The 19,673-nt window shown below is 33.7% G+C and overlaps 2 protein-coding genes and 1 pseudogene across 2 annotated transcripts; 2 read left to right on the top strand and 1 right to left on the bottom strand.

Annotated features, from left to right (window-relative positions):
• Window positions 1–1,274: 1,274 nt before the first annotated feature.
• LOC107615120 (uncharacterized) lies at window positions 1,275–2,813 on the top strand. Its single transcript, XM_016317233.3, has one exon. It carries the CDS (start codon window positions 1,417–1,419, stop codon window positions 2,548–2,550), a length of 1,134 nt encoding a protein of 377 aa, XP_016172719.1. The 5' UTR covers window positions 1,275–1,416; the 3' UTR covers window positions 2,551–2,813.
• A 2,776-nt stretch (window positions 2,814–5,589) lies between these two features.
• RGTA1 (RAB geranylgeranyl transferase alpha subunit 1) lies at window positions 5,590–11,066 on the bottom strand. The gene is made up of 9 exons (XM_016319650.3): window positions 10,794–11,066; window positions 10,147–10,272; window positions 9,858–10,020; window positions 9,595–9,755; window positions 8,868–8,972; window positions 7,818–8,615; window positions 7,521–7,701; window positions 6,513–6,696; window positions 5,590–6,265 (listed from the first exon to the last, which is right to left on the bottom strand). Exons 2-9 carry the CDS (start codon window positions 10,260–10,262, stop codon window positions 5,871–5,873), a joined length of 2,103 nt encoding a protein of 700 aa, XP_016175136.1. The 5' UTR covers window positions 10,263–10,272; window positions 10,794–11,066; the 3' UTR covers window positions 5,590–5,870.
• A 6,675-nt stretch (window positions 11,067–17,741) lies between these two features.
• Window positions 17,742–18,560, top strand: LOC107615121 (tubulin alpha-5 chain pseudogene; annotated as a pseudogene).
• Window positions 18,561–19,673: the final 1,113 nt, after the last annotated feature.

The following is a 19,673-nucleotide window of genomic DNA, read 5'->3' as shown; positions in this document are numbered from 1 at the left end:
TATTCACAGCAACAATCTCAACATTTACTCATCACATTAAGCAACAAACGCAATGCAGTCAGATTTTTCCAGCAACAAAGCATTGAAGTCAAATCCAAAAATGACAAAAATTTTTAATTTTAAACAACTTCATTAAATTATCATAATTTTCAGCCACAACAGCATTATTGAATTCTACTACGACAAATCCTTATTTCAACAATAAATTAAATTTTCAAAAACAACATCAACATGCAGCAACGAAAATAAAAAAAAAAATACCTGCCCAACTGAAGCTCACTGACTAGTGACCTACACACGGCAAAGGTAGATGACCACTTGAACTGACACTTGAATCAATGAGACCTCAACGACCACCAGCGACACACTGCAACGATCTTCAGGCGTCAGTAGCGTCACTCACAAGCATCGGTGCCAAAAGGTGCGTTCCTCCTACAGCGATGAACAAGCTCTCCGATACGATGCCTGTTGACTTCGATCCCGACCAGCACCGTTACAGAGGTGACGGATCTTCAACGAAACAATAACACAAAAAACAAACACCGCGAACAAAGACAATGACGGTTGACCACAGCATCCAAGCCTCGACGACTGGGTGCTCACCTTCACGTTAGGGCACTGGGGGTTTACAAAACGCCATCGTTTTCATTTTTTAACGAGCAACTCTTTTCCTTGCACTAACCTCCCTCCACAGACCATTTTCATCACGGACTTCATTTTCTTTTTCGAACTGCATCACTAAAACCATCATTATTCCAACAATGCCAACCGTGGCAAAAAGGCCCATAATAAAAAACCCTTCCAAAATTTAATACAAGCCCAAATTCAGTCAATTATGTTCTTATGGGCCTAAAGAATACAACTTTTCATCCAACTGACTCAGCTACAACTTGGCTTGCTTTATGCTTTAAGCTGATCATGGATCACTGCCCCTATATTCAATTTTCACTTTATTGCAGGGACATTCAGGATATTTCACAGTATGCTACACGACAAAAACAACACCTGTAACCTAATCGTACGTGGATCATCAGAATTCCAAAAAAGTGGTCTGGACCATTGAAAACTTTCCTATAGTATTAACTAAAATTAGCCGTATAGACATAGTGATAGTTTTTTGTATTATTTATTATAAATAAATACGATTATCGTTTAAAATATGATTTCAAAATTGGCTGAACCGAAACTAGAAATGGTCCCTTTTCGGTTTTTGGTTAGCTACGTTAGAATATTACAAGCTATATTAAATAAGAGCGCACTTATAAAGTAGCAAAGATAGAAAAGAAGGGAAATAACCCTATCCCCCAATTCTCTCTCTCTCTCTCTCTCTCTCTCTCTCTCTCTCTCTCTGTCTGTTAGTTGCTCTCGGCGCCGCTACCGGTCTGGGCACTTTTCACTTTTCACTACCAACCAAGAATGAAGGCTTCGCTGAAATTCCGCGAAGAACAGAAGCCCTTATTAAGGGCCAAAGTGCCACTAAATATCTTAGGTATGCCCTTCCAATCTGGGATCGTAGCTGGCGACTCCAAAGAACTAACCCTAAACCTCGGAACCTTCTTCGACTCTGGCCCTTCCATTAGGCTCTCCTACAGACCCAACGATTCTCTTAACCCTTTCTCTCTCGTTGTCAAGACTGGAACCGGACCCTTCGGTTCCCCGTTGTCCAGCTCAATGCTCATGAGCTGCGAGTTCAACTTGCTACCTAATCGCCTTACCGGCAACCGGAACAACGTAAATAGCCCTCTTTTCATGCTTCATTTCAAGCCTCGATTTGGGGATTTCTCGTTCAAGAAATCGCAGTCCTCGATTTTCGATAAGAAAGGTTTTGCCGGCGGTGTTGTTGTTGGTGGCGGCGGTGCTGGCTCTGACGACGACGGTTCGATTGAGGTTGTTGATTCGCCGGCGAAGGTGGCGGCAGAGATTGGGGGTTTTGGGGGATACGGCGGCGGCAAGGTTCCGATCTTGGGAGGGGCATCTCCGGCAGCCGGAGCGATTGCGGGGATGTTCTCCGGCATGGAGGTGTCGGCGAGGACGACCCTGCCGGTAAGGGGGCGTGCAGCATTGAAGTTTCGGTGGGGAGTTAGGGTTCCTGCGGAGATGAAGGTAGGCGAGGGAAAAACGACAAGTGGATTTGCGTTTCGGAATGTGCCGTTTTTGGTGATGGATAAGATTGGAATTGAGCATATGGTTGACGGTGGTGGCGGCCGCGGTGGCAATTTGAGGGATGTAAAGGGGAAGGGGAACGGTGAATTGAGTTTTCCGACGAGTGGGGATGTGGCGGAGGCGTGTTTGACGGTGAAGAGGCAGCTGGAGGTTCTTCAAGCTGAGAACGGGTTGCTGAGGAACGCTGTGGAGGATCTCCGGCGAGAAATTGCAGGCACTGGAGGAGGAGGTTTTGAATTTGGAAGGAATGGAATGAAAGGGAAGAATACTGATCCCAGAAAGAGTGAGAAGAAATCTTCTGATTTCAATGGTTTTCCTGGAAAATCAAATGAAGCTGATGCCAGTGCAGAATTGAAGAAGGCGTTTATTGGAGTCACTTCACCTTAAAAAAAAACACTGCCCAAATAATTCGGCACTTCTAAAATGGTGCTGCTAAATTTTTTGGTGTCTTAATCATATATTTGGCTAAAATGTTATTAGAATTCCATGCGATTTTTGCCATAGGTTTTTTAATTTTTTAGTTCCGGTCTATTAGATTGTCAAGTTCTAGTTATCCCCAATGTTTTGATTTTGGTTGATTATGTAATTAGTGAGGCTTTTTGGTGTTTGTAAATAACTAAATAAGTATGAATTAAGTTCTGTCTTAATCAGCTTTCAGGTTTGTTTTTTTTGCTAGTTCATTCTTCTTTTAGATTATTCGAATTTCTGCAATAATAGAGGGAAATTATTTCAATTTGAATTGTGTGTTACATTTGAAATTCAAATATTCAAATTAGATTTCGAATTTATTGTTAGTTCAGACTTGAGACAACCAGATATGCAATTGCCAGCTAGATGCCAATTACGGGATAATAATTGACAAATATAAAATCTGGTACAATGGTGATAACTTTTCTAAGATTTTCAGTTACAATGGTAATAACTTTTCGAATATTTTCAGTTAAAGCATCTAATTATTACTAATTGATTGACCTATCAAATTCATTTCTCATACCATTGTAGTTCTCAAACAATAATATTACACATTTGGCTAATTTTTTTTTGATATTGGAAGAGTGTGTGAGTTGTGCTTGGTTATGGTGTATACAAGTGTTAGACACAAATGTGGGACAGAGAGAAATCGGACCGTCCGAATTCTTTGTAAAAAAATTCGTTAATCACAAATCGGACCGTCCGATTAGTTTTTGTTTTTTTTTTATTTATTTAACATGAAATCGGACCCTCCGTTTACAGTTTTTTTTTTTTTAAAAAAAAAAACTGAAAATGGACCCTCAGTTTTCCATTTGTGTTTTTTTTAATTTTTCCTTTAAAACAAAACGGACCCTCCGTTTTTAATTTTTTTTTTTTTTTTTTAAAAAATCAAAACGGACCGTCCGAATTTTATAAAAAAATTATTTTTTTGTAGATCTCTTCTAATCGGACCGTCCGAGTTCCTTATTCCAAATCGTTCGGTCCGATTTCAGCCTCCTGACACCACATGCATGAAAAGCACCTCTATTCTCCACAATGCTGTTACACCCCAACCCTTCCCCTATATTAAAAATAAAAAGCGTACACATTTAGATTCTTTTGTTAATTAAATGGTTGGTCTAATATATAAAAAATTAATTATAGCTAAATATTATTTTAAGATTTATTATTTAACTTGGTTAAACTTAATTTATGAAAGAGACTTTAATGTGTAACATTATTAGTTTTTAAATGCATGACTATTGTTTTTCATGTCATTTTATGATGTTACTGAACCCACAATTGCATAATTTTAAAATAGGTTGAGATACTAAAATCGTTTTTGATATTTTATTATATTGACCAAAATAGTTTGTTAATGAAAAAAATATCTTTAAAATATTTTACAAGTAACAAATAACTTTTATATTCAACATATTATTTATACATTTGATCTAAAATTTTAAAAAAATATTTGGAGAATTATTTAAAAATTCACATAAAAAATACTAAAATTCGATCACTTGCAAAATAGAGGAGAAGGCATGCAGTTTTCTACAACTCGCTTCTGGCATCCGCAAGTGCCACATATAATTTAGAGTTCAATTCCATTTTGCAGGACCTTTCACTACATTTGGTTGTAAATTGCCGAAATATCACTTCATAGTTCATACCAAACTTAGGTTTAGTAATATTTATGTTTGATAAATTAAATTAAGAGTGGTTTTTAATAAACATAAGAAATAACAATTGTAATTAGTAAAATAACTTTTAAAATTTAAAAATATTATAATAGATATAAATATAAGAACTAAATTTAAAAATTAATTAATATATAAAATTATATTAGACTTTTTAATTTTGATAATTTTAAGTCAATTTTAAAAATCCCACCTTAAATGCTTTTAAAAATACTCATATCTTTTAAAAGCTACAAGCATATATATATAATTTTCCTGATTTATCAAACATATAATGAAAAACTTGTGTTTTTGAAAAGAACAACTACCTTCTTAAAAAAATTTACCAAATCAAGTTTTGATTTGCAAGCAGATATAAGTATCTTCCACCCAATTAAATCGGTTATAAATGTCAAAATTTTCTCTCTTTTTTGGGCAGATAGAGTGGGCCAGCAGATTGGTCTGCCAAAAGATGTACTTTTGTTTTTTAATGAAATTTTAAATAAAAATTTAAATTTTTAACTTTGAAAAAATAAGAATAAAAATTTCCGAACAATTAAAAGAGAAAAATATATCAAAAAAGTTATCATGGAATATACTTATTGTTTTAGTGCCACCTTTCAAAAGTTTTTTTTAGTTTAGGATTTAAGGTTTAAAAAATTAAAAAAATCAGTGCGTCCTTGATTTTGAATATCTGATCATTCGTCATGGAATAATTACTTTTCTTTTTTTCGTTAACTCTACATTCGGGAAATATATATATTTTTTAATGTGTAATTCTCGAGAACCTCATGCCCCGAGAATATAGAAAGAGGGAAGAAAATAGAACACATAACGCTAAGCTTTATGACATCAAAAACTGCTAGAGATGTTATACATTTCTAATTCGGCTTAATTCACAATAATGGGTGGGTTTAGAAGTGAACGATGCAAGATTAACTTTAAGATGGGAATATATCTCCGTATTTTTTAACATGCAAATGCAAAACAAACAAAAAATATCAAAGACAGTATATGATTTTAAAAAGGGAAAAAACATGACATGACAGAACAAAACACAATCACACAAAGTATAAACACAAAAAAATAAAATATTTTTATGTTTTGTTGAATAATAAACTGAATATAAGATATAATAAACAATAAAAAATCTAATTTACCTTATTTACCTTATTTTTCTTATTATGTTTTGTTTTATGCTTGCAAACAAATGCACCCAAAAAGGCTTGCACGTGCTTAGCTTAAGCATCAGGAAAATATAATTAACGTTTGATTAGGGTAGTGAAATAAAGGTCTATTCAATCATAAAGGATGTAATTGATAATATAGCCCCCAAAACAGGTAATAGGTATCTGCATACAGTTCAGAAAAGAGGGGGGGGGGGGGGGAGAAATAAATGACAGAAGAAAGAAATAGTTGCCTTTATACTCGTTCAATTGAACTTACTACAAAAACCTGATGAGGAAAAACAACTTACAATTTATCAAGGGAAAGCATACCCTATTTGTGAATAATCTGAATGAAAATGTTACATTGTTGGAGAAGAAAGATGATAATTCATTTATTAAAAACCTCAGTTCAAGATAAGTCCTCTTCATCAAGCCACTTGAGCGTAGGCAAGACTTTGACAAGAAATGACCTGAAGTTCTCATCAGCAACCGGATTTCCTTTTGTGTCTAATTCTGTCAAGTTCAAACTCTGAAATATCAAGAAAGGCTCCCAAAATGTTGCTGCACTAATGCCGATGCTGTCTGCAAAGATTTCGAACTGGTCCCATGCAAATTCTTCAGTGTGAGACAAAGGAGAAGAACACAGGTACCTTCTTGTGTCAATAGAGTGTGATCCAATCTCATTGTACGAGATATTTAGCACTTTAAGTGACTTAAGTAATCTGAGAGGCCCCAAAGCAGTAAAACTACCCAATTTATTGTGACTCAGATTCAAACAAGACAAAAGTTGCATTGCCTCCAATCCTGTCAAAACATTCAGTATGTTGATTGTTGATAACTTTAATTCCACTATATATATATATATATATATAATGAGAAGGCATAATTCTCGAAAGTGCATCGCCAAGGATAAAATCTTATACATTTCACCATCCAAGATGGAATCAAGTTTCCATTTTGTTCTTTCACCAGATTTTGTACGCAATACAAAATAAGACCATGTTAAGTTATTAGAAAGTTATAGAAGAAAATAAATACATGGAAGTTATACCTTCAATTGATCGAAGTTGATTGTGGCTAAGGTCTAAAGTCTGAACCCATAATAAATTCTCAATCGACCCCATTCGTGACAATGAAAGATTTTGCAGTCGGAGACAGACATAACCGGCAAATGCCTCTATAGCAGTTTTCTTGTAGTGGCAGTATGGTAGTATAGAATCCCTAGATGAAGTTATCTGCAGAATGACCAAAATAGAAAGTGAAAAATTATTTGAGTGACTGAAAAAACTGACCATTTGCAAAAGAACAATTAACTGAAATTTTATGCTCTTAAAGCCTAAGCTTCTGGCTTTCCTCTGTCGCAACAATGATGGAATATACATATATCATAGTTAGTGTCGAACTTGGTAACCGGCACCTATTGGCAATGTTGAAAGCTTGGATTCGGACTGTTATACAAGCTGTTCAGTTTTGGGAAGGCAGACCTACTTGACTTTTAAGTAATCAGATGATCATCTTTTGGGAACAAATAGAAGGAAGAAAGAGTGTACAAAAAAACTATCTATTGGGTTTCTTGGCAAGCTTATCACCAGACTGCAATTTTCTGTTGAGGTGACCAAGAATGCAAAAGTGGAATCAATATAGAGAAGCAACAGAAGGCTGATGCAAACAAGAAGACGAGATGGAGAGAAAAAGTTTCAGATATCAATAAATGAGCCAACAGATGTAGGAGGAAACATCTTTTATTGGATTTCCTAATTTCAGTCGATTTTGAGAAACATCTTGACCATTTCCTAAGTTAAAGCTGATCAAACATATTTGGAGTATGGTCTATTATAAATTATACTAGAGCAAGAATAATCAAAGTAAATTTATCCATTTTAAGAACAAAATTGATAGTATAGTACTATCGCATAAATGTGAAATGCAAGTTATTTGGTATTTTTTCCTTGTTGTTCTTTGTAATGCATATTCATTGAGATTCACATATCTATTAACAAAAGTAGATGGAATTTCAAAGCATGCTTTCATGGATATTTAATACTTGAAAAACAATTACCTGACGAAGTAGCACTAGACTATGCTCATCCTTGTAATAAAGATAATGTGTTGGATCCAACCTCATCAAATCGTCATAAAGTTGAAGAATTTCTTCAGTATTAACCATATTATTAGCACGTGGAGATGGTAAGGAATCAACAGCAGTCAACAGTCTAGCAAGTGTAAGCTTTCCAATTTTACTACAAAATGCAGCAAGCATAATAATTAGAAAGAAAAATGGGTAAAAAGGATCAAAATGAAATTAGGTGGTGGCATTTCAAACCACAAAATCATCCAATTAGTGAATCAATCTTACCAGTCAATCTCTGACAACAAATCCCGAAATTGATTAATTTCATTAACAACTGCCTCCTCACATCGACCGGAAGTTGTAGGAATATGGTCAATCTCACTAGTTACTTGATCAGCAGAACAAATGGGATCCGATTCCTGAAGATGATCAAACTTTTGAAAATCGTCATCCTTCCATGAATTACTTTTTCCCTCCTGTTGCTCAACAGGCTCTGTATACGCAGTCTGTATACAGAGTTCAAAGGTCACACGAGAAGGGTGGCCATAATCATATCCACTTGAAGATACAATACCCTTAGAATGACCAAGGCTGATTTCTACAACATAAGTTTTAGAGAGTTGGACCTCCAAATTTCTAATGTCCAGATATGCGACCCAAACTTGAGCATTATTTGAGTTGTTTGTTGAAAGCGGTTTCCAAACAAGATCCCCACTTAAAAGTTCGGATTTGACATTTACTGTGGACGAATTGACACCTTCAACAGCTTGATTGAAATAAAGAATAATTGGAAGTGTCCCTGTGTTTGGTAGTGTAGAATTTAACACACATAAACCAGAACCATGAAGACATTTGTTTCCCTGTAGAGTTATATTAAATCCATGGGAAGGCCAAGATGAAACAAGTAGAGGAGCATCAATTTTCACTGTTTGATCAATAAGCCAAAGATGATAAAACCAGCCACTTTGATCATCTGGATCAGTAAAAATAGCATTGTGGACAAGTTCAAATTCCCCTTCCAAAACGTTCTCTTTAGGGAAATACCCTTCAGCCTTTCTCTTTAGCAAATTAGATAAAAGGATGCTGAAATTTTCCCAATTGGGAATGAAAAATAAAACAAATTCATCAAGAATCGCATTTTATCCAGCGAAACAGAATTATAAATTAGCTGAGCACTTAAGAATGGAGTTTAGGAGAATTGAAATGAGCCCTGAAATAAAAAACCTTTAACAAAATGCAAACATAAAATACTTCAAAAAATATAAGAAAAATATACATATACATACTGTTTATAAAGATTAAAATTTTTACAACTAACAAATACTTATATCATACCTACGATTATGCCACGCAGAGTAATTGCTAAAATTAGCACCTATCACTTCCTCCGTGTACTTCAACTCATCCTCATCTGGTCTTTTCATTAGCGCAGCAACAAACCTGAAACAAGCACCACCAATCTTAACAAATAAAAAATGAGGCATCAATTCAATTTGCATAAATGCTTTTCAATTATTTTCTTTCATTTTTGTTTTCATTTACGGAATAGAAGTTTAGATAAACTAGGAACCAGTTATCCTATCAAGATTAGGGTATGCCTTTAGTTCTTTGAGCATTTACAGATATATTTATCGATTAGGACCCACCAAAATGGTTCTCTCACAGGAAGTGAGAATGGAAGTCGCATCGTTGTGAGATATGGAACGGTTCATTACCAACTCAGCCAACCGTCTTTCAAAACAATAACGGTCATTTATAATTTCTAGTTCACTTCTAACCTATGCCGGCTAAACCCAATCAACAAAAAGAGAAGGGGGAAGAGAGAGAAGGGGGGGGGGGGGGGGATGAACACTTTGATTAAGATCCTCTAAAGGAACTAAGGAAGACAGCATTTTTTTCTTTATAAGTAATAACAGTTTATCAATATTGATACTGATCTAGGACGACTTCTGTATTTTTCATATATTATTACTATGTCATGTATTTTCATATCGACAAGCAACATCAGAAAATCATATTGCAACACATAAAAGAACAAAGAAAAAGGAGCAGGATTTCAAACCTTCGGTAGTTCCAAGCATGGAAATTTCGAGGATCGGCCTTCTGAAAAGCATCAAGAAGTCGCAACTCTTTGTCAATGGAGGAGTGACCCTTGCTCAATACCCATTTCCTGTGATACCACGCACCGTACGACTTGAAATTTTTCCTCAGTGCATTCTCAACCTTTTAAAATTATTACTTATTAAAAACAACACTCCACCTTCAAAATTTTACTTCAATCAACCTTTTCTGTTTTGAAATGACTGGACCTATAAATTAACTCACCACCCTGAGTTCTTCATCGAGTATGGATTTAACAGTTTCAGGATCTGAGTGTGAATCAGAGAGGAAGCTTTCAACTGCGAGCTTTCTGTAATTCCAAGCTGTGTGCCATTCTGGATTGTTCTCTAGTAACTTCGCATTTCCCTCTAGAGCTTCCTTTGTATATCTGTTAAAATTAGGTTTGCCATTTTCTTTAAGAAAAAATCCAATTTGAATTGAGAATAATAGTTATCTATTATCACTGAATAAACAAGAAACAAGTGGTTTTGAAGAATTAGAAAAAGGGACTGACATGCGGTTGTGGTGATTGGCAAGGAAGTGCGACTGAAGCGATCGGAGTTTTTCTGCTTTGACTGATAGAGCTGCTGTGTCTTCTTCCTTCAAAGCATTCCGAGGACGACCGTGCATCTTTCTTTTCCTATCGAATGAGTATGGTGTATTAGTAATGGATTATTAATATAAATGAATGTGTATTTATTTTCTTCGTAACATGGATCAAGTAAATATCTACATGCACAGATACATATAAAAAGGAATCAACAATTTCTGAGAGTAAAGCCGATTGAAACTTGATAGGCTTAGTATATGCCTATATGGTATGGTATATAGGAATTGTATAGTGTAAAGAAATTGGACAGTTTAGTACAGTGCATTTTGCTATCAAAATCAATTCTCTTGGATGCAAATGAATATTGTACTCTAAATCCACGAAAAGGTAAAAAAATTCAGCCAAAATCATTGTAATTGACAGGTGCAACCATTTGATCACAAAGTTTCAGCACAAACATCATTTAGCAACAACAGAATTGATATCATGAAACAGAAATTGGAATTGCAACAAACAAGAAACGTAATTGAACCATTCAAGAGATCGTGGCAAGAACAACAAATTGGGGCAAAAAGGAAAAGGAGAAAGAAGGTGGAACATAAGAGCAGAACCGGAAGGCACGGGGCAGAACAGCAACAGGAAGAAGGCAAAAGGCGAGTCTTGAAACAATCGTCGCCGCCGCCGGAGAAGGACGAAGACGTGCCGCTGGTGTTGTTGTCACCAAAGAGGGGTTTGCACGGGATGTTGGTAGGTTAAAGGTAGGGCGGAGACTGAGCTTAACAATCAGTCTACTACTGTAAAAGTGTAAAGTTTAAATTTGGCTATGGTAGAAAATTGATTGAATATCCATTCCTACCCTCATCATTTTTTCGAAGTTTTACCAGTTTCCATAAAAAAAAAGTTATTCTTTGTTGTGATAAGGTGATGACATGGATGACCATTGATTACATTGGCGGCTGATTTTTCAAGTCAGATTGAACTTTAATGAAATTTGAAAATGATGTCTATGTATGTTTATAAATAGAGAACTTGATATGGAGTAACAATTTTTTATTATGTCGAAACTCTCTCATCTTAAATTTAATGCTCTTAATATATCTGGAAACAATTATTTATCATAGATATTAGATGCTAAAATCCATCTTGATTCAATGGATCTTGAAAATACCATTAAGGCTGAAAATAATGCATCCCAAAAAGGTAAAACTAAAGTCATGATTTTTCTTCGTCGTCATCTTGACGAAGGATTGAAAAATGAATATCTCACATTAAAAGATCCTGCAGATCTTTGGAAAGACCTTGAAGAAAGGTATAATCATCAAAAGACTGTGATACTTCCTCAAGCCCGATATGAATGGACGCACTTGCGTTTACAGGATTTTAAATTCATAAATGAATATAATTCTGCAATGTTTCGAATCACCTCACGAATGAAATTATGTGGGGAAAAGATAACTGATAATAATATATTAGAAAAAAATTTCTCAACCTTCCATGCCTCGAATGTGCTCCTGCAGCAGCAGTATCGAGAAAAGTGATTTAAAAAATATTCTGAGTTAATTTCTTGCCTTTTTGTTGCTGAACGCAACAATGAGTTGCTCTTAAAAAATCATGAAGCGCGCCCAGCTAGCGCTGCCCTATTTCCTGAAGTAAATGTGGCAAATTACCCCAAAAGAGGTAAATGACAAGGTTTTAGTAACAAGAAAAATTATGGAAGGAAGATGAATTATGTTCAAAAAAGATGATCTCACCAGAAGTGGGATAAAGAAAGAAATATTGGGCAAAATAAATCAATAGAGGATAAGTGTTTCCATTGTGGTGGAAAGGCCATTGCCCATTGGTCACGTACCTGTTGTACCCAAGGCACCTAGTCGATCTTTATCCAGCATCTTTGAAAAAAAACGACAAAGGAAAGGAGACGAATTTCGTTTCAAATGATGTTGCTGAAAATTCCACCGCTACTCATTATGATGTATCTGATTTCTTTGAGGACCCTGAAAAAAATATTAGTCATTTGATCAATGATGGAATAGCTTAATATGTGAAATTGTTAAGTATCAATATAAATAAATAATGTAAAGAACTTATTGTTAAGTTTTATTTTCTATGTATTTAAGTTTCAAATATGATGTATATAAATAATAAAATATTAATGTTTATAAATTTTGAAATTATTAAACGTGTCAAGTTTTAAAATAAAATTTTAGTATATGACATTATGTGCAGTGTTTCTTAGAAAAATAATTCCAATCAAGAATTCAATTTAACTATGCATACTACTCATTTTATTATTATTATCTGTCTTTGAAAAAAATGGCAAGGATATATAATGAAGATGTGTGCCTTGTGGGTAGTGCAAGTTCGCACACCATTCTCAAAAGTGATATATATATATATTTTACCCATCTTGTGCCAAAAGAAGAATATGTTAATACTATTATTGGCTCAGGTAATGTGATAGAAGGCTCCGGAAGAGCTATAATTTTGTTTCCTGGAGGAACAAAATTCATAATAAATAATGCACTATTATCTACCAAGTCTCTGAGGAACTTGTTGAGTTTCAAAGATATTCGTCGAAATGGATATCATATTGAAACAATGAATGAGGGAAATCATGAGTATTTATGTATCACAACTCATGATTTAAATAAAAAGATTATATTAGAAAAGTTACCCTTACTTTCATCTGTGTTGTATTATACAAAAATTAGTGCAATTGAATCACATGCCATTGTAAACCAGAAGTTTAATAGCGCAAATGAATTCATAACTTGGCACGACCGATTGGGTCATCTGGGAACAACCATGATGAGGAGAATTATTGAAAACTCACATGAACATTCACTAAAGAATCAGAAGATTCTTAAATCTAGTGAATTTAGTGAATTTTGTTGTGCTGCATGTTCTCAAGGGAAGTTAATATTAAGGCCATCACAAGTAAAGATTGGATTTGAGTCCTCTGAACTCCTAGAAATGATTCAAGGCGATATATGTGGACCTATTCATCCACTATGTGGATCTTTTAGATATTTTATGGTCCTAATAGACGCATCTTCGAGATGGTCTCATGTGTGCTTATTGTCTTCTTGCAACCTAGCGTTTGCGAGATTACTGGCTCAAATTATTCGATTAAAAGTACAATTTCTAGAAAATCCAATCAAAGCAATTCGTCTTGATAATGCTAGTGAATTTACTTCCCAAGCCTTTGATACTTATTGTATGGCTAATGGAATAAGTGTTGAACATCCAGTAGCTCATGTTCACACACAAAATGTGTTAGCAGAATCACTTATTAAGCGCCTCCAATTAATTGCTAGACCCTTACTTATGAGAACAAATCTCCCAACCTCGATTTGGGGCATGCTATTTTACATGCCGCAGCACTTATTCGTTTGAGGCCAACGAGTTACCATCAATTCTCTCATATGTAATTAGCTTTTGTCCAGCAGCCAAATGTTTCCCATTTAAGAATATTCGGGTGTGCGATATATGTTCCCATTGCACCACCTAATCGCACCAAAATAGGACCCCAAAGAAAATTGGGGATATATGTTGGATATGATTCTCCCTCTATAGTAAGGTATCTTGAGATACAAACTGGGGATGTATTTAAATTCCGGTTTGCGGATTATCATTTTGATGAATCAAAATTTTCAACATTAAGGGGAGAGAATAAGCTTTCTGAAAAGGAACTTAATTGGAATGCATCATCCTTGATGCATTTAGATCCTCGATCAGGGTAATGTGAACTAGAAGTTCAAAAGATTATATATTTGCAAAGAATAGCAAATGAATTGCCTGATGCATTTTCCGATACAAAGAGGATAACCAAATCTTATATATCAGCGGAAAATGCCCCAATTCGAATTGATGTCCCAGTTGGACAAATTGCCACCGAAGCAAATACACGCCAGAAGCGTGGCAGACCTGTCGGTTCCAAAGACAAAAATTCTCGAAAGAGAAAACAGGTAAATACTATTTCTGTTGAAAAAGACATAGTAAAGACACCTGCAGTTGTCCAAAATTCTGATATAGTTTTAATGCCAAAAGACGTTCAGGTACCTGAAAATTGTGAAAATAACGAGATCTCGATAAATTATGTCTTTACAGGAGAGAAATGGGACCGAAATAAGACAATTGTCAATAAAATATTTGCATATAATGTGGCATTAAATATCATGCATGAAAGTAAGGATCTTGAGCCAAGATCAGTCGAAGAATGTCGACAAAAAAATGATTGGCCAAAATGGGAAGAAGCCATGAAGGCTGAATTAGACTCACTTGCAAAACGTGAAGTCTTTGGACCTGTAGTCCGTACACCTGAAGATGTAAAACCTGTTGGATACCGATGGGTATTTTGTGAGAAAACGAAATGAGAAAAATGAAGTTGTGCGCTACAAAACCCGACTTGTGGCACAAGGTTTTTCACAAAGGTCCGGTATAGATTATGAAGAAACGTATTCCCTGTAGTGGATGCGATAACATTACGTTATTTGGTCAATTTATCTGCATATCATAAACTGCATATGCATTTAATGGATGTGGTAACAGCCTACTTATACGGCTCATTAGATCGTGATATCTATATGAAAGTCCCTGAAGGACTAAAGATATCTAAACCATCCAATGAATATTCACAGGGGTTATACTCAGTCAATTTGCAAAGATCTTTATACGGTCTAAAGCAATTTGGACGAATGTGGTATAATCGTCTTACTGAGTATCTGGCCAAAAATGGATTTAAGAATGATGATATCTGTCTGTGTGTTTTCATAAAGAAATCTGTATCTGGATTTATTATAATTGCTGTGTACGTTGATGATTTAAATATCATTGGAACTCCTGAAGAGATTCCAACAATTATAAAAACTCTAAAAGAAGAGTTTGGGATGAAAGATCTTGGAAAGACTAAATTTTGTCTCGGCCTGCAGATCGAGCATACAAAAAATGGGATTTTTATTCATCAAACAACATACACAGAAAAGATCTTGAAGAGATTTTATATGGATAAGTCGCATCCATTAAGTACTCCAATGATTGTAAGATCTTTAGATGTGAAAAATGATCAATTCCATCCTAAAGAAGAGAATAAAGATATCCTTGGTCCTGAAGTACCGTATCTTGGTGCCATTGGAGCACTAATGTATCTTGCTAATAATACACGACCTGATATATCATTTGCTGTGAATTTTCTAGAAAGATATAGTTCCTCTCCAACCAGAAGACATTGGAGTGGAATCAAACAAAGCTTTCGATATCTTCATGGAACGGTTGATATGGGATTGTTTTATCCATATGAATCCAAGTCACTATTAGTTGGCTATACAGATGCTGGATACTTGTCTGATCCACATAAAGAGAGATCTCAAACAGGATACCTATTCACATATGGTGGTACAGCTATATCATGGAGGTCCAGGAAACAGACGATTGTTGCAACATCCTCTAATCATGCTGAAATACTAGCGATACATAAAGTAAGTCGCGAGTGTTTTTAGCTCAGGAGTTTGATCCAATATATCTTATCATCATGTGGACTGATTGATCATAAGATAGCTCCAACTGTCCTGTTTAAAGATAATATAGCATGCATTACTCAACTTAAAGGCGGATACATCAAAGGTGATAGAACTAAGCATATTTCTCCCAAATTCTTCTTCACCCATGATCTTCAAAATCAAGGGACAATTGATGTCCAACAGATCTGGTCAAGTGACAATCTGGCAGATTTATTCACAAAGTCACTCCCAAAATCCTCCTTTGAAGGATTAGTACATGAGATTGAGATGCGCCGATTTCGAGACATTAAATGACGTCGACAAGAGGAGAAGATTGTACTCTTTTTTCCTTGGTCAGGTTTTTTTTCCATTGGGTTTTTCTTGACAAGGTTTTTAATGAGGTAGTCCCTATCACAAAGGATATTGTACTCTTTTTCCTCCACTAAAGTTTTTTCCCACTGAATTTTTCTTTAGTAAGATTTTAACGAGGCATAATCTTGAATGGTCATCCAAGAGGGAGTGTTGTGATAAGGTAATGATGTGGATGACCATTGATTACATGGGCGGCTGATTTTTCCAAGCCAGGCTGAACTTTAATGAAGTTTGAAAATGATGCCGATGTATGCCTATAAATAGAAAACCTGATATGAAGTAATACACACAGCAATAATCAAATAAATTCTCTCTCTTTACGTTCCAATTTTACTAAATACTTCTCTCTCTTTATATATATATATATATATATATATATATATATATATATATATTACAACATATAATATTAGTAAATATATATATGAATTATTATTATTGAGCTAAGTATATTAATACTAGAGTCTTCTATTTATACATCTTTATTTTATATTTAGTATATCTTTATTTATTTTACAACATTCTTTTCGATTTTGATATTTAACTTTATGAGATTGATTAATCTATTTGTCAATAATCTCTCTTTAAAATATATTTATATGACACATTAATTATTAATATATTTTTTATTTAATTTTTATAAGTAAAAATAATTTAAAAATTATTAATATTTCTTAATTTTACACAATAAACTTAGTTAATGTATTTAAAAGATAATAAAAAAATTAAATGGTATTAATAATTATTCTTAAAAGACAATGAGACTTCTAATAAAAAAATTGTCAATCTTAGTTAATTTTTAATAGATAAATTAACAATTTAATATGTCATATAGGCTTATTCTATTAACACAGAGAGAAAATATTAATAAAAAAACTAATAAATCTCATAAAAATAAAGATCAAAAACTGAAAAAAAAAAATTTTTTTTGTTGAGAATGTTGTTATTTTTTAAGATAATTGTTAGAGCTATTTAAAATTTTTCTCTAAAAAAATTGTACATGTGTTTAAAAATTAAAATTATATATTATTATTATTATTATTATTATTATTATTATTATTATTATTATTATTATTATTATTTGCTTAACTTTAAATTTGGCGTATTTAATATATTTATGTTCAAAATTCACGTCACAAACTTATAGAAGGGTTGATGAATTGAGTTTGAATTGATTTACAAGTTAATCTCACTTATTAGTTCTAATTAAGGATTTTAGTAGTGTCTCAAATTTTATTGCATATTTTTTATTTTATTCTTTAATTATTTTTTATTTTTTATTTAAATAAATTCAACTTTTAAATTTTTTAATTTATTTACATATATTTTTATGCAATTCTTTTTTTTTTTTATATATATAGATATTTCAAACCCTAAATTTCAAAGTAGTCTTGAAGTTACATTCGAATCTCGTAGTAGCCCTTCAAGTTAATAATTACTTATATTCATCCTTGAAGTTGCACTTCGAAATCCAGAGTTGTTCTTCAACCAATTTCCATCAACAAGCGTCATTGGAAAGCTGATGTGAACTTGTTTCTGACACGTTGGCAAGATAATAGGTAACTGATGTGGAGGACGAAACTTTTCTATGACAATTTAGTCCTTAAACAAATTTTAAAAACCCTAATCCCCAAATTTGCTTCAGACCTTCTCTTATTAATTGTTCTTCACCAAGAGAAAATGATGCTGATGACGAAGCCTTCCTCTATCAATGGCATCCAGCCTGATGGTATGATGCCTAGGTAATTAACTAACTAGGTTTCAATTTCAATTTCAATTCCAATTCCATTTTACGATTCATCAATTTTTCAATCTGATTTCTATAACTGCCAGTGACACTTTCTTTGAAGTGGCGCACGATGCATTCAACATTTTCTTCAGCAAGAGAAGATCCGGCAAGCACATTCCTCATGCCGTCTTCGTCGATCTGGATCCAACTGTCATCGATGAAGTCAGAGCCGGCACCTACTGCCAGCTCTTCCACCCAGATCAGCTTATCTCCGGCATGGAGGACGCCGTAAACAATTTCGTCAAGGAACACTACACCGTCAGCAAGGAGATCGTCGACCTCTACCTTGATCATGTTTGCAAGCTCGCCAACAACTGCACCAGCCTTCAGGGCTTCCTCGTTTTCGACACCATCGATGGCGATACTGGCTCCGACCAGGTTCCCTCCTCCTTGAGCATCTCTCTGTCAATTACGGCAAGAAGTCCAAGCTCAGCTTCACCATCTATCTTTCCCGTTAGGTATTATTTGAAGATTTATTGTTCAAGAATTTACCTTATGTGTTCTATTCTCTAATCCTTACTTTAGGGTTTGTTTTTCCTGAAAATAACAGTGTTGTTTTCTCCTTTCTAATTTTTTATTTCAGGTTTGGACGGCTCTTGTAGAGCCATACAACAATGTTCTTTCCAATCATGCACACTGATGTCACTGTGCTCTTAGACAATGAAGCCATCTATAATATTTGCAGGAGGGCCCTTGATATCTCAAAGCAACGCTATTAAAAAGTAACAAAGAGAAAAAAAAGGTCTTTATTTGTGTTTTGGGAGGAAGAGAAATGATGAGTTAGGAAAGGACTAATGTACTTACGCAAATAAAACGACGTCGTCTAGCATAATTTAGGTGCCAAACCAAATACTACATCGTTTAGGCTTGCCAACGTGTTAGAAACCTGTTTACATCAGCTTTTCGATGGTATTTTATTGACGGAAATTGCCTGAAGGATGTCTCTGAGTCTCGGAGTGCAACTTCAAGAATGAATATGAATAACTATTAATTTGAGGAACCACTATAAGACTCGAATGTAATTTTAGGGACCACTTTAAAACTTAACTCGATATTTTATTATTTTCAGCAATTTGTAGAGAATTTTATTCATTTACACCAACACCATGTGAACAGTAAACACAAAGACATTAGAAAGAAGGGGAAACAAAATTTTAATATAGAGTTACAACGTAATATTTTTAAATATATTGTCTTTTTGTTTTTCTAAAATATAAAAATTATTTAGCAAAAAACAAAATTAAAGGGTATAATTTTAAATTTAATTTTTTATTTTTTAAGATAAAAAATTAGTAGGTTCGATTTTAATATTTTAAGTTTTTTCAATTTTTAAAAAGTGAAATCACTGATATGAACTTTAAAAATATTTAATTTTTGAAAACAGAAATTAGAAGGTCTAATTTTAATATTATAATTTTTAATTTTTAGTTTCTCAAAACAAAAGCTAATCTAACAATTTGTAATATTATACCATTTTTAACTTTTTCAACACAAAATTGGATCTACTAAGTTGTGAAATGGCTTATATCACTGCAATACACTTTAAAATGAACATATGTGTGCATTACATCTTTTTTTTTCTCATAAAAAATTACTTTCCGAAAAGAAGCTAGGAGCACCAATAATTTTAAAAGAATATATATATATATATATATATATATATACATATATATAGAATGGATATTTTCATTCAAATTTTAATAATATTATAAATACATAAAATATACAATTTAAAAAACTATATATAAAATGACATTATAAAAAATAGAAGGGTTATAACTACATATATTATATGTTATGTTTAGTGGTCATTATATATGAGAACAAAATTT

Source organism: Arachis ipaensis, chromosome B9 (genome assembly GCF_059453495.1).
Source record: "Arachis ipaensis isolate K30076 ecotype BB chromosome B9, ASM5945349v1, whole genome shotgun sequence".
Taxonomy (NCBI): Eukaryota; Viridiplantae; Streptophyta; class Magnoliopsida; order Fabales; family Fabaceae; genus Arachis; species Arachis ipaensis.
This window is presented reverse-complemented; position numbering and strand designations above follow the sequence as displayed.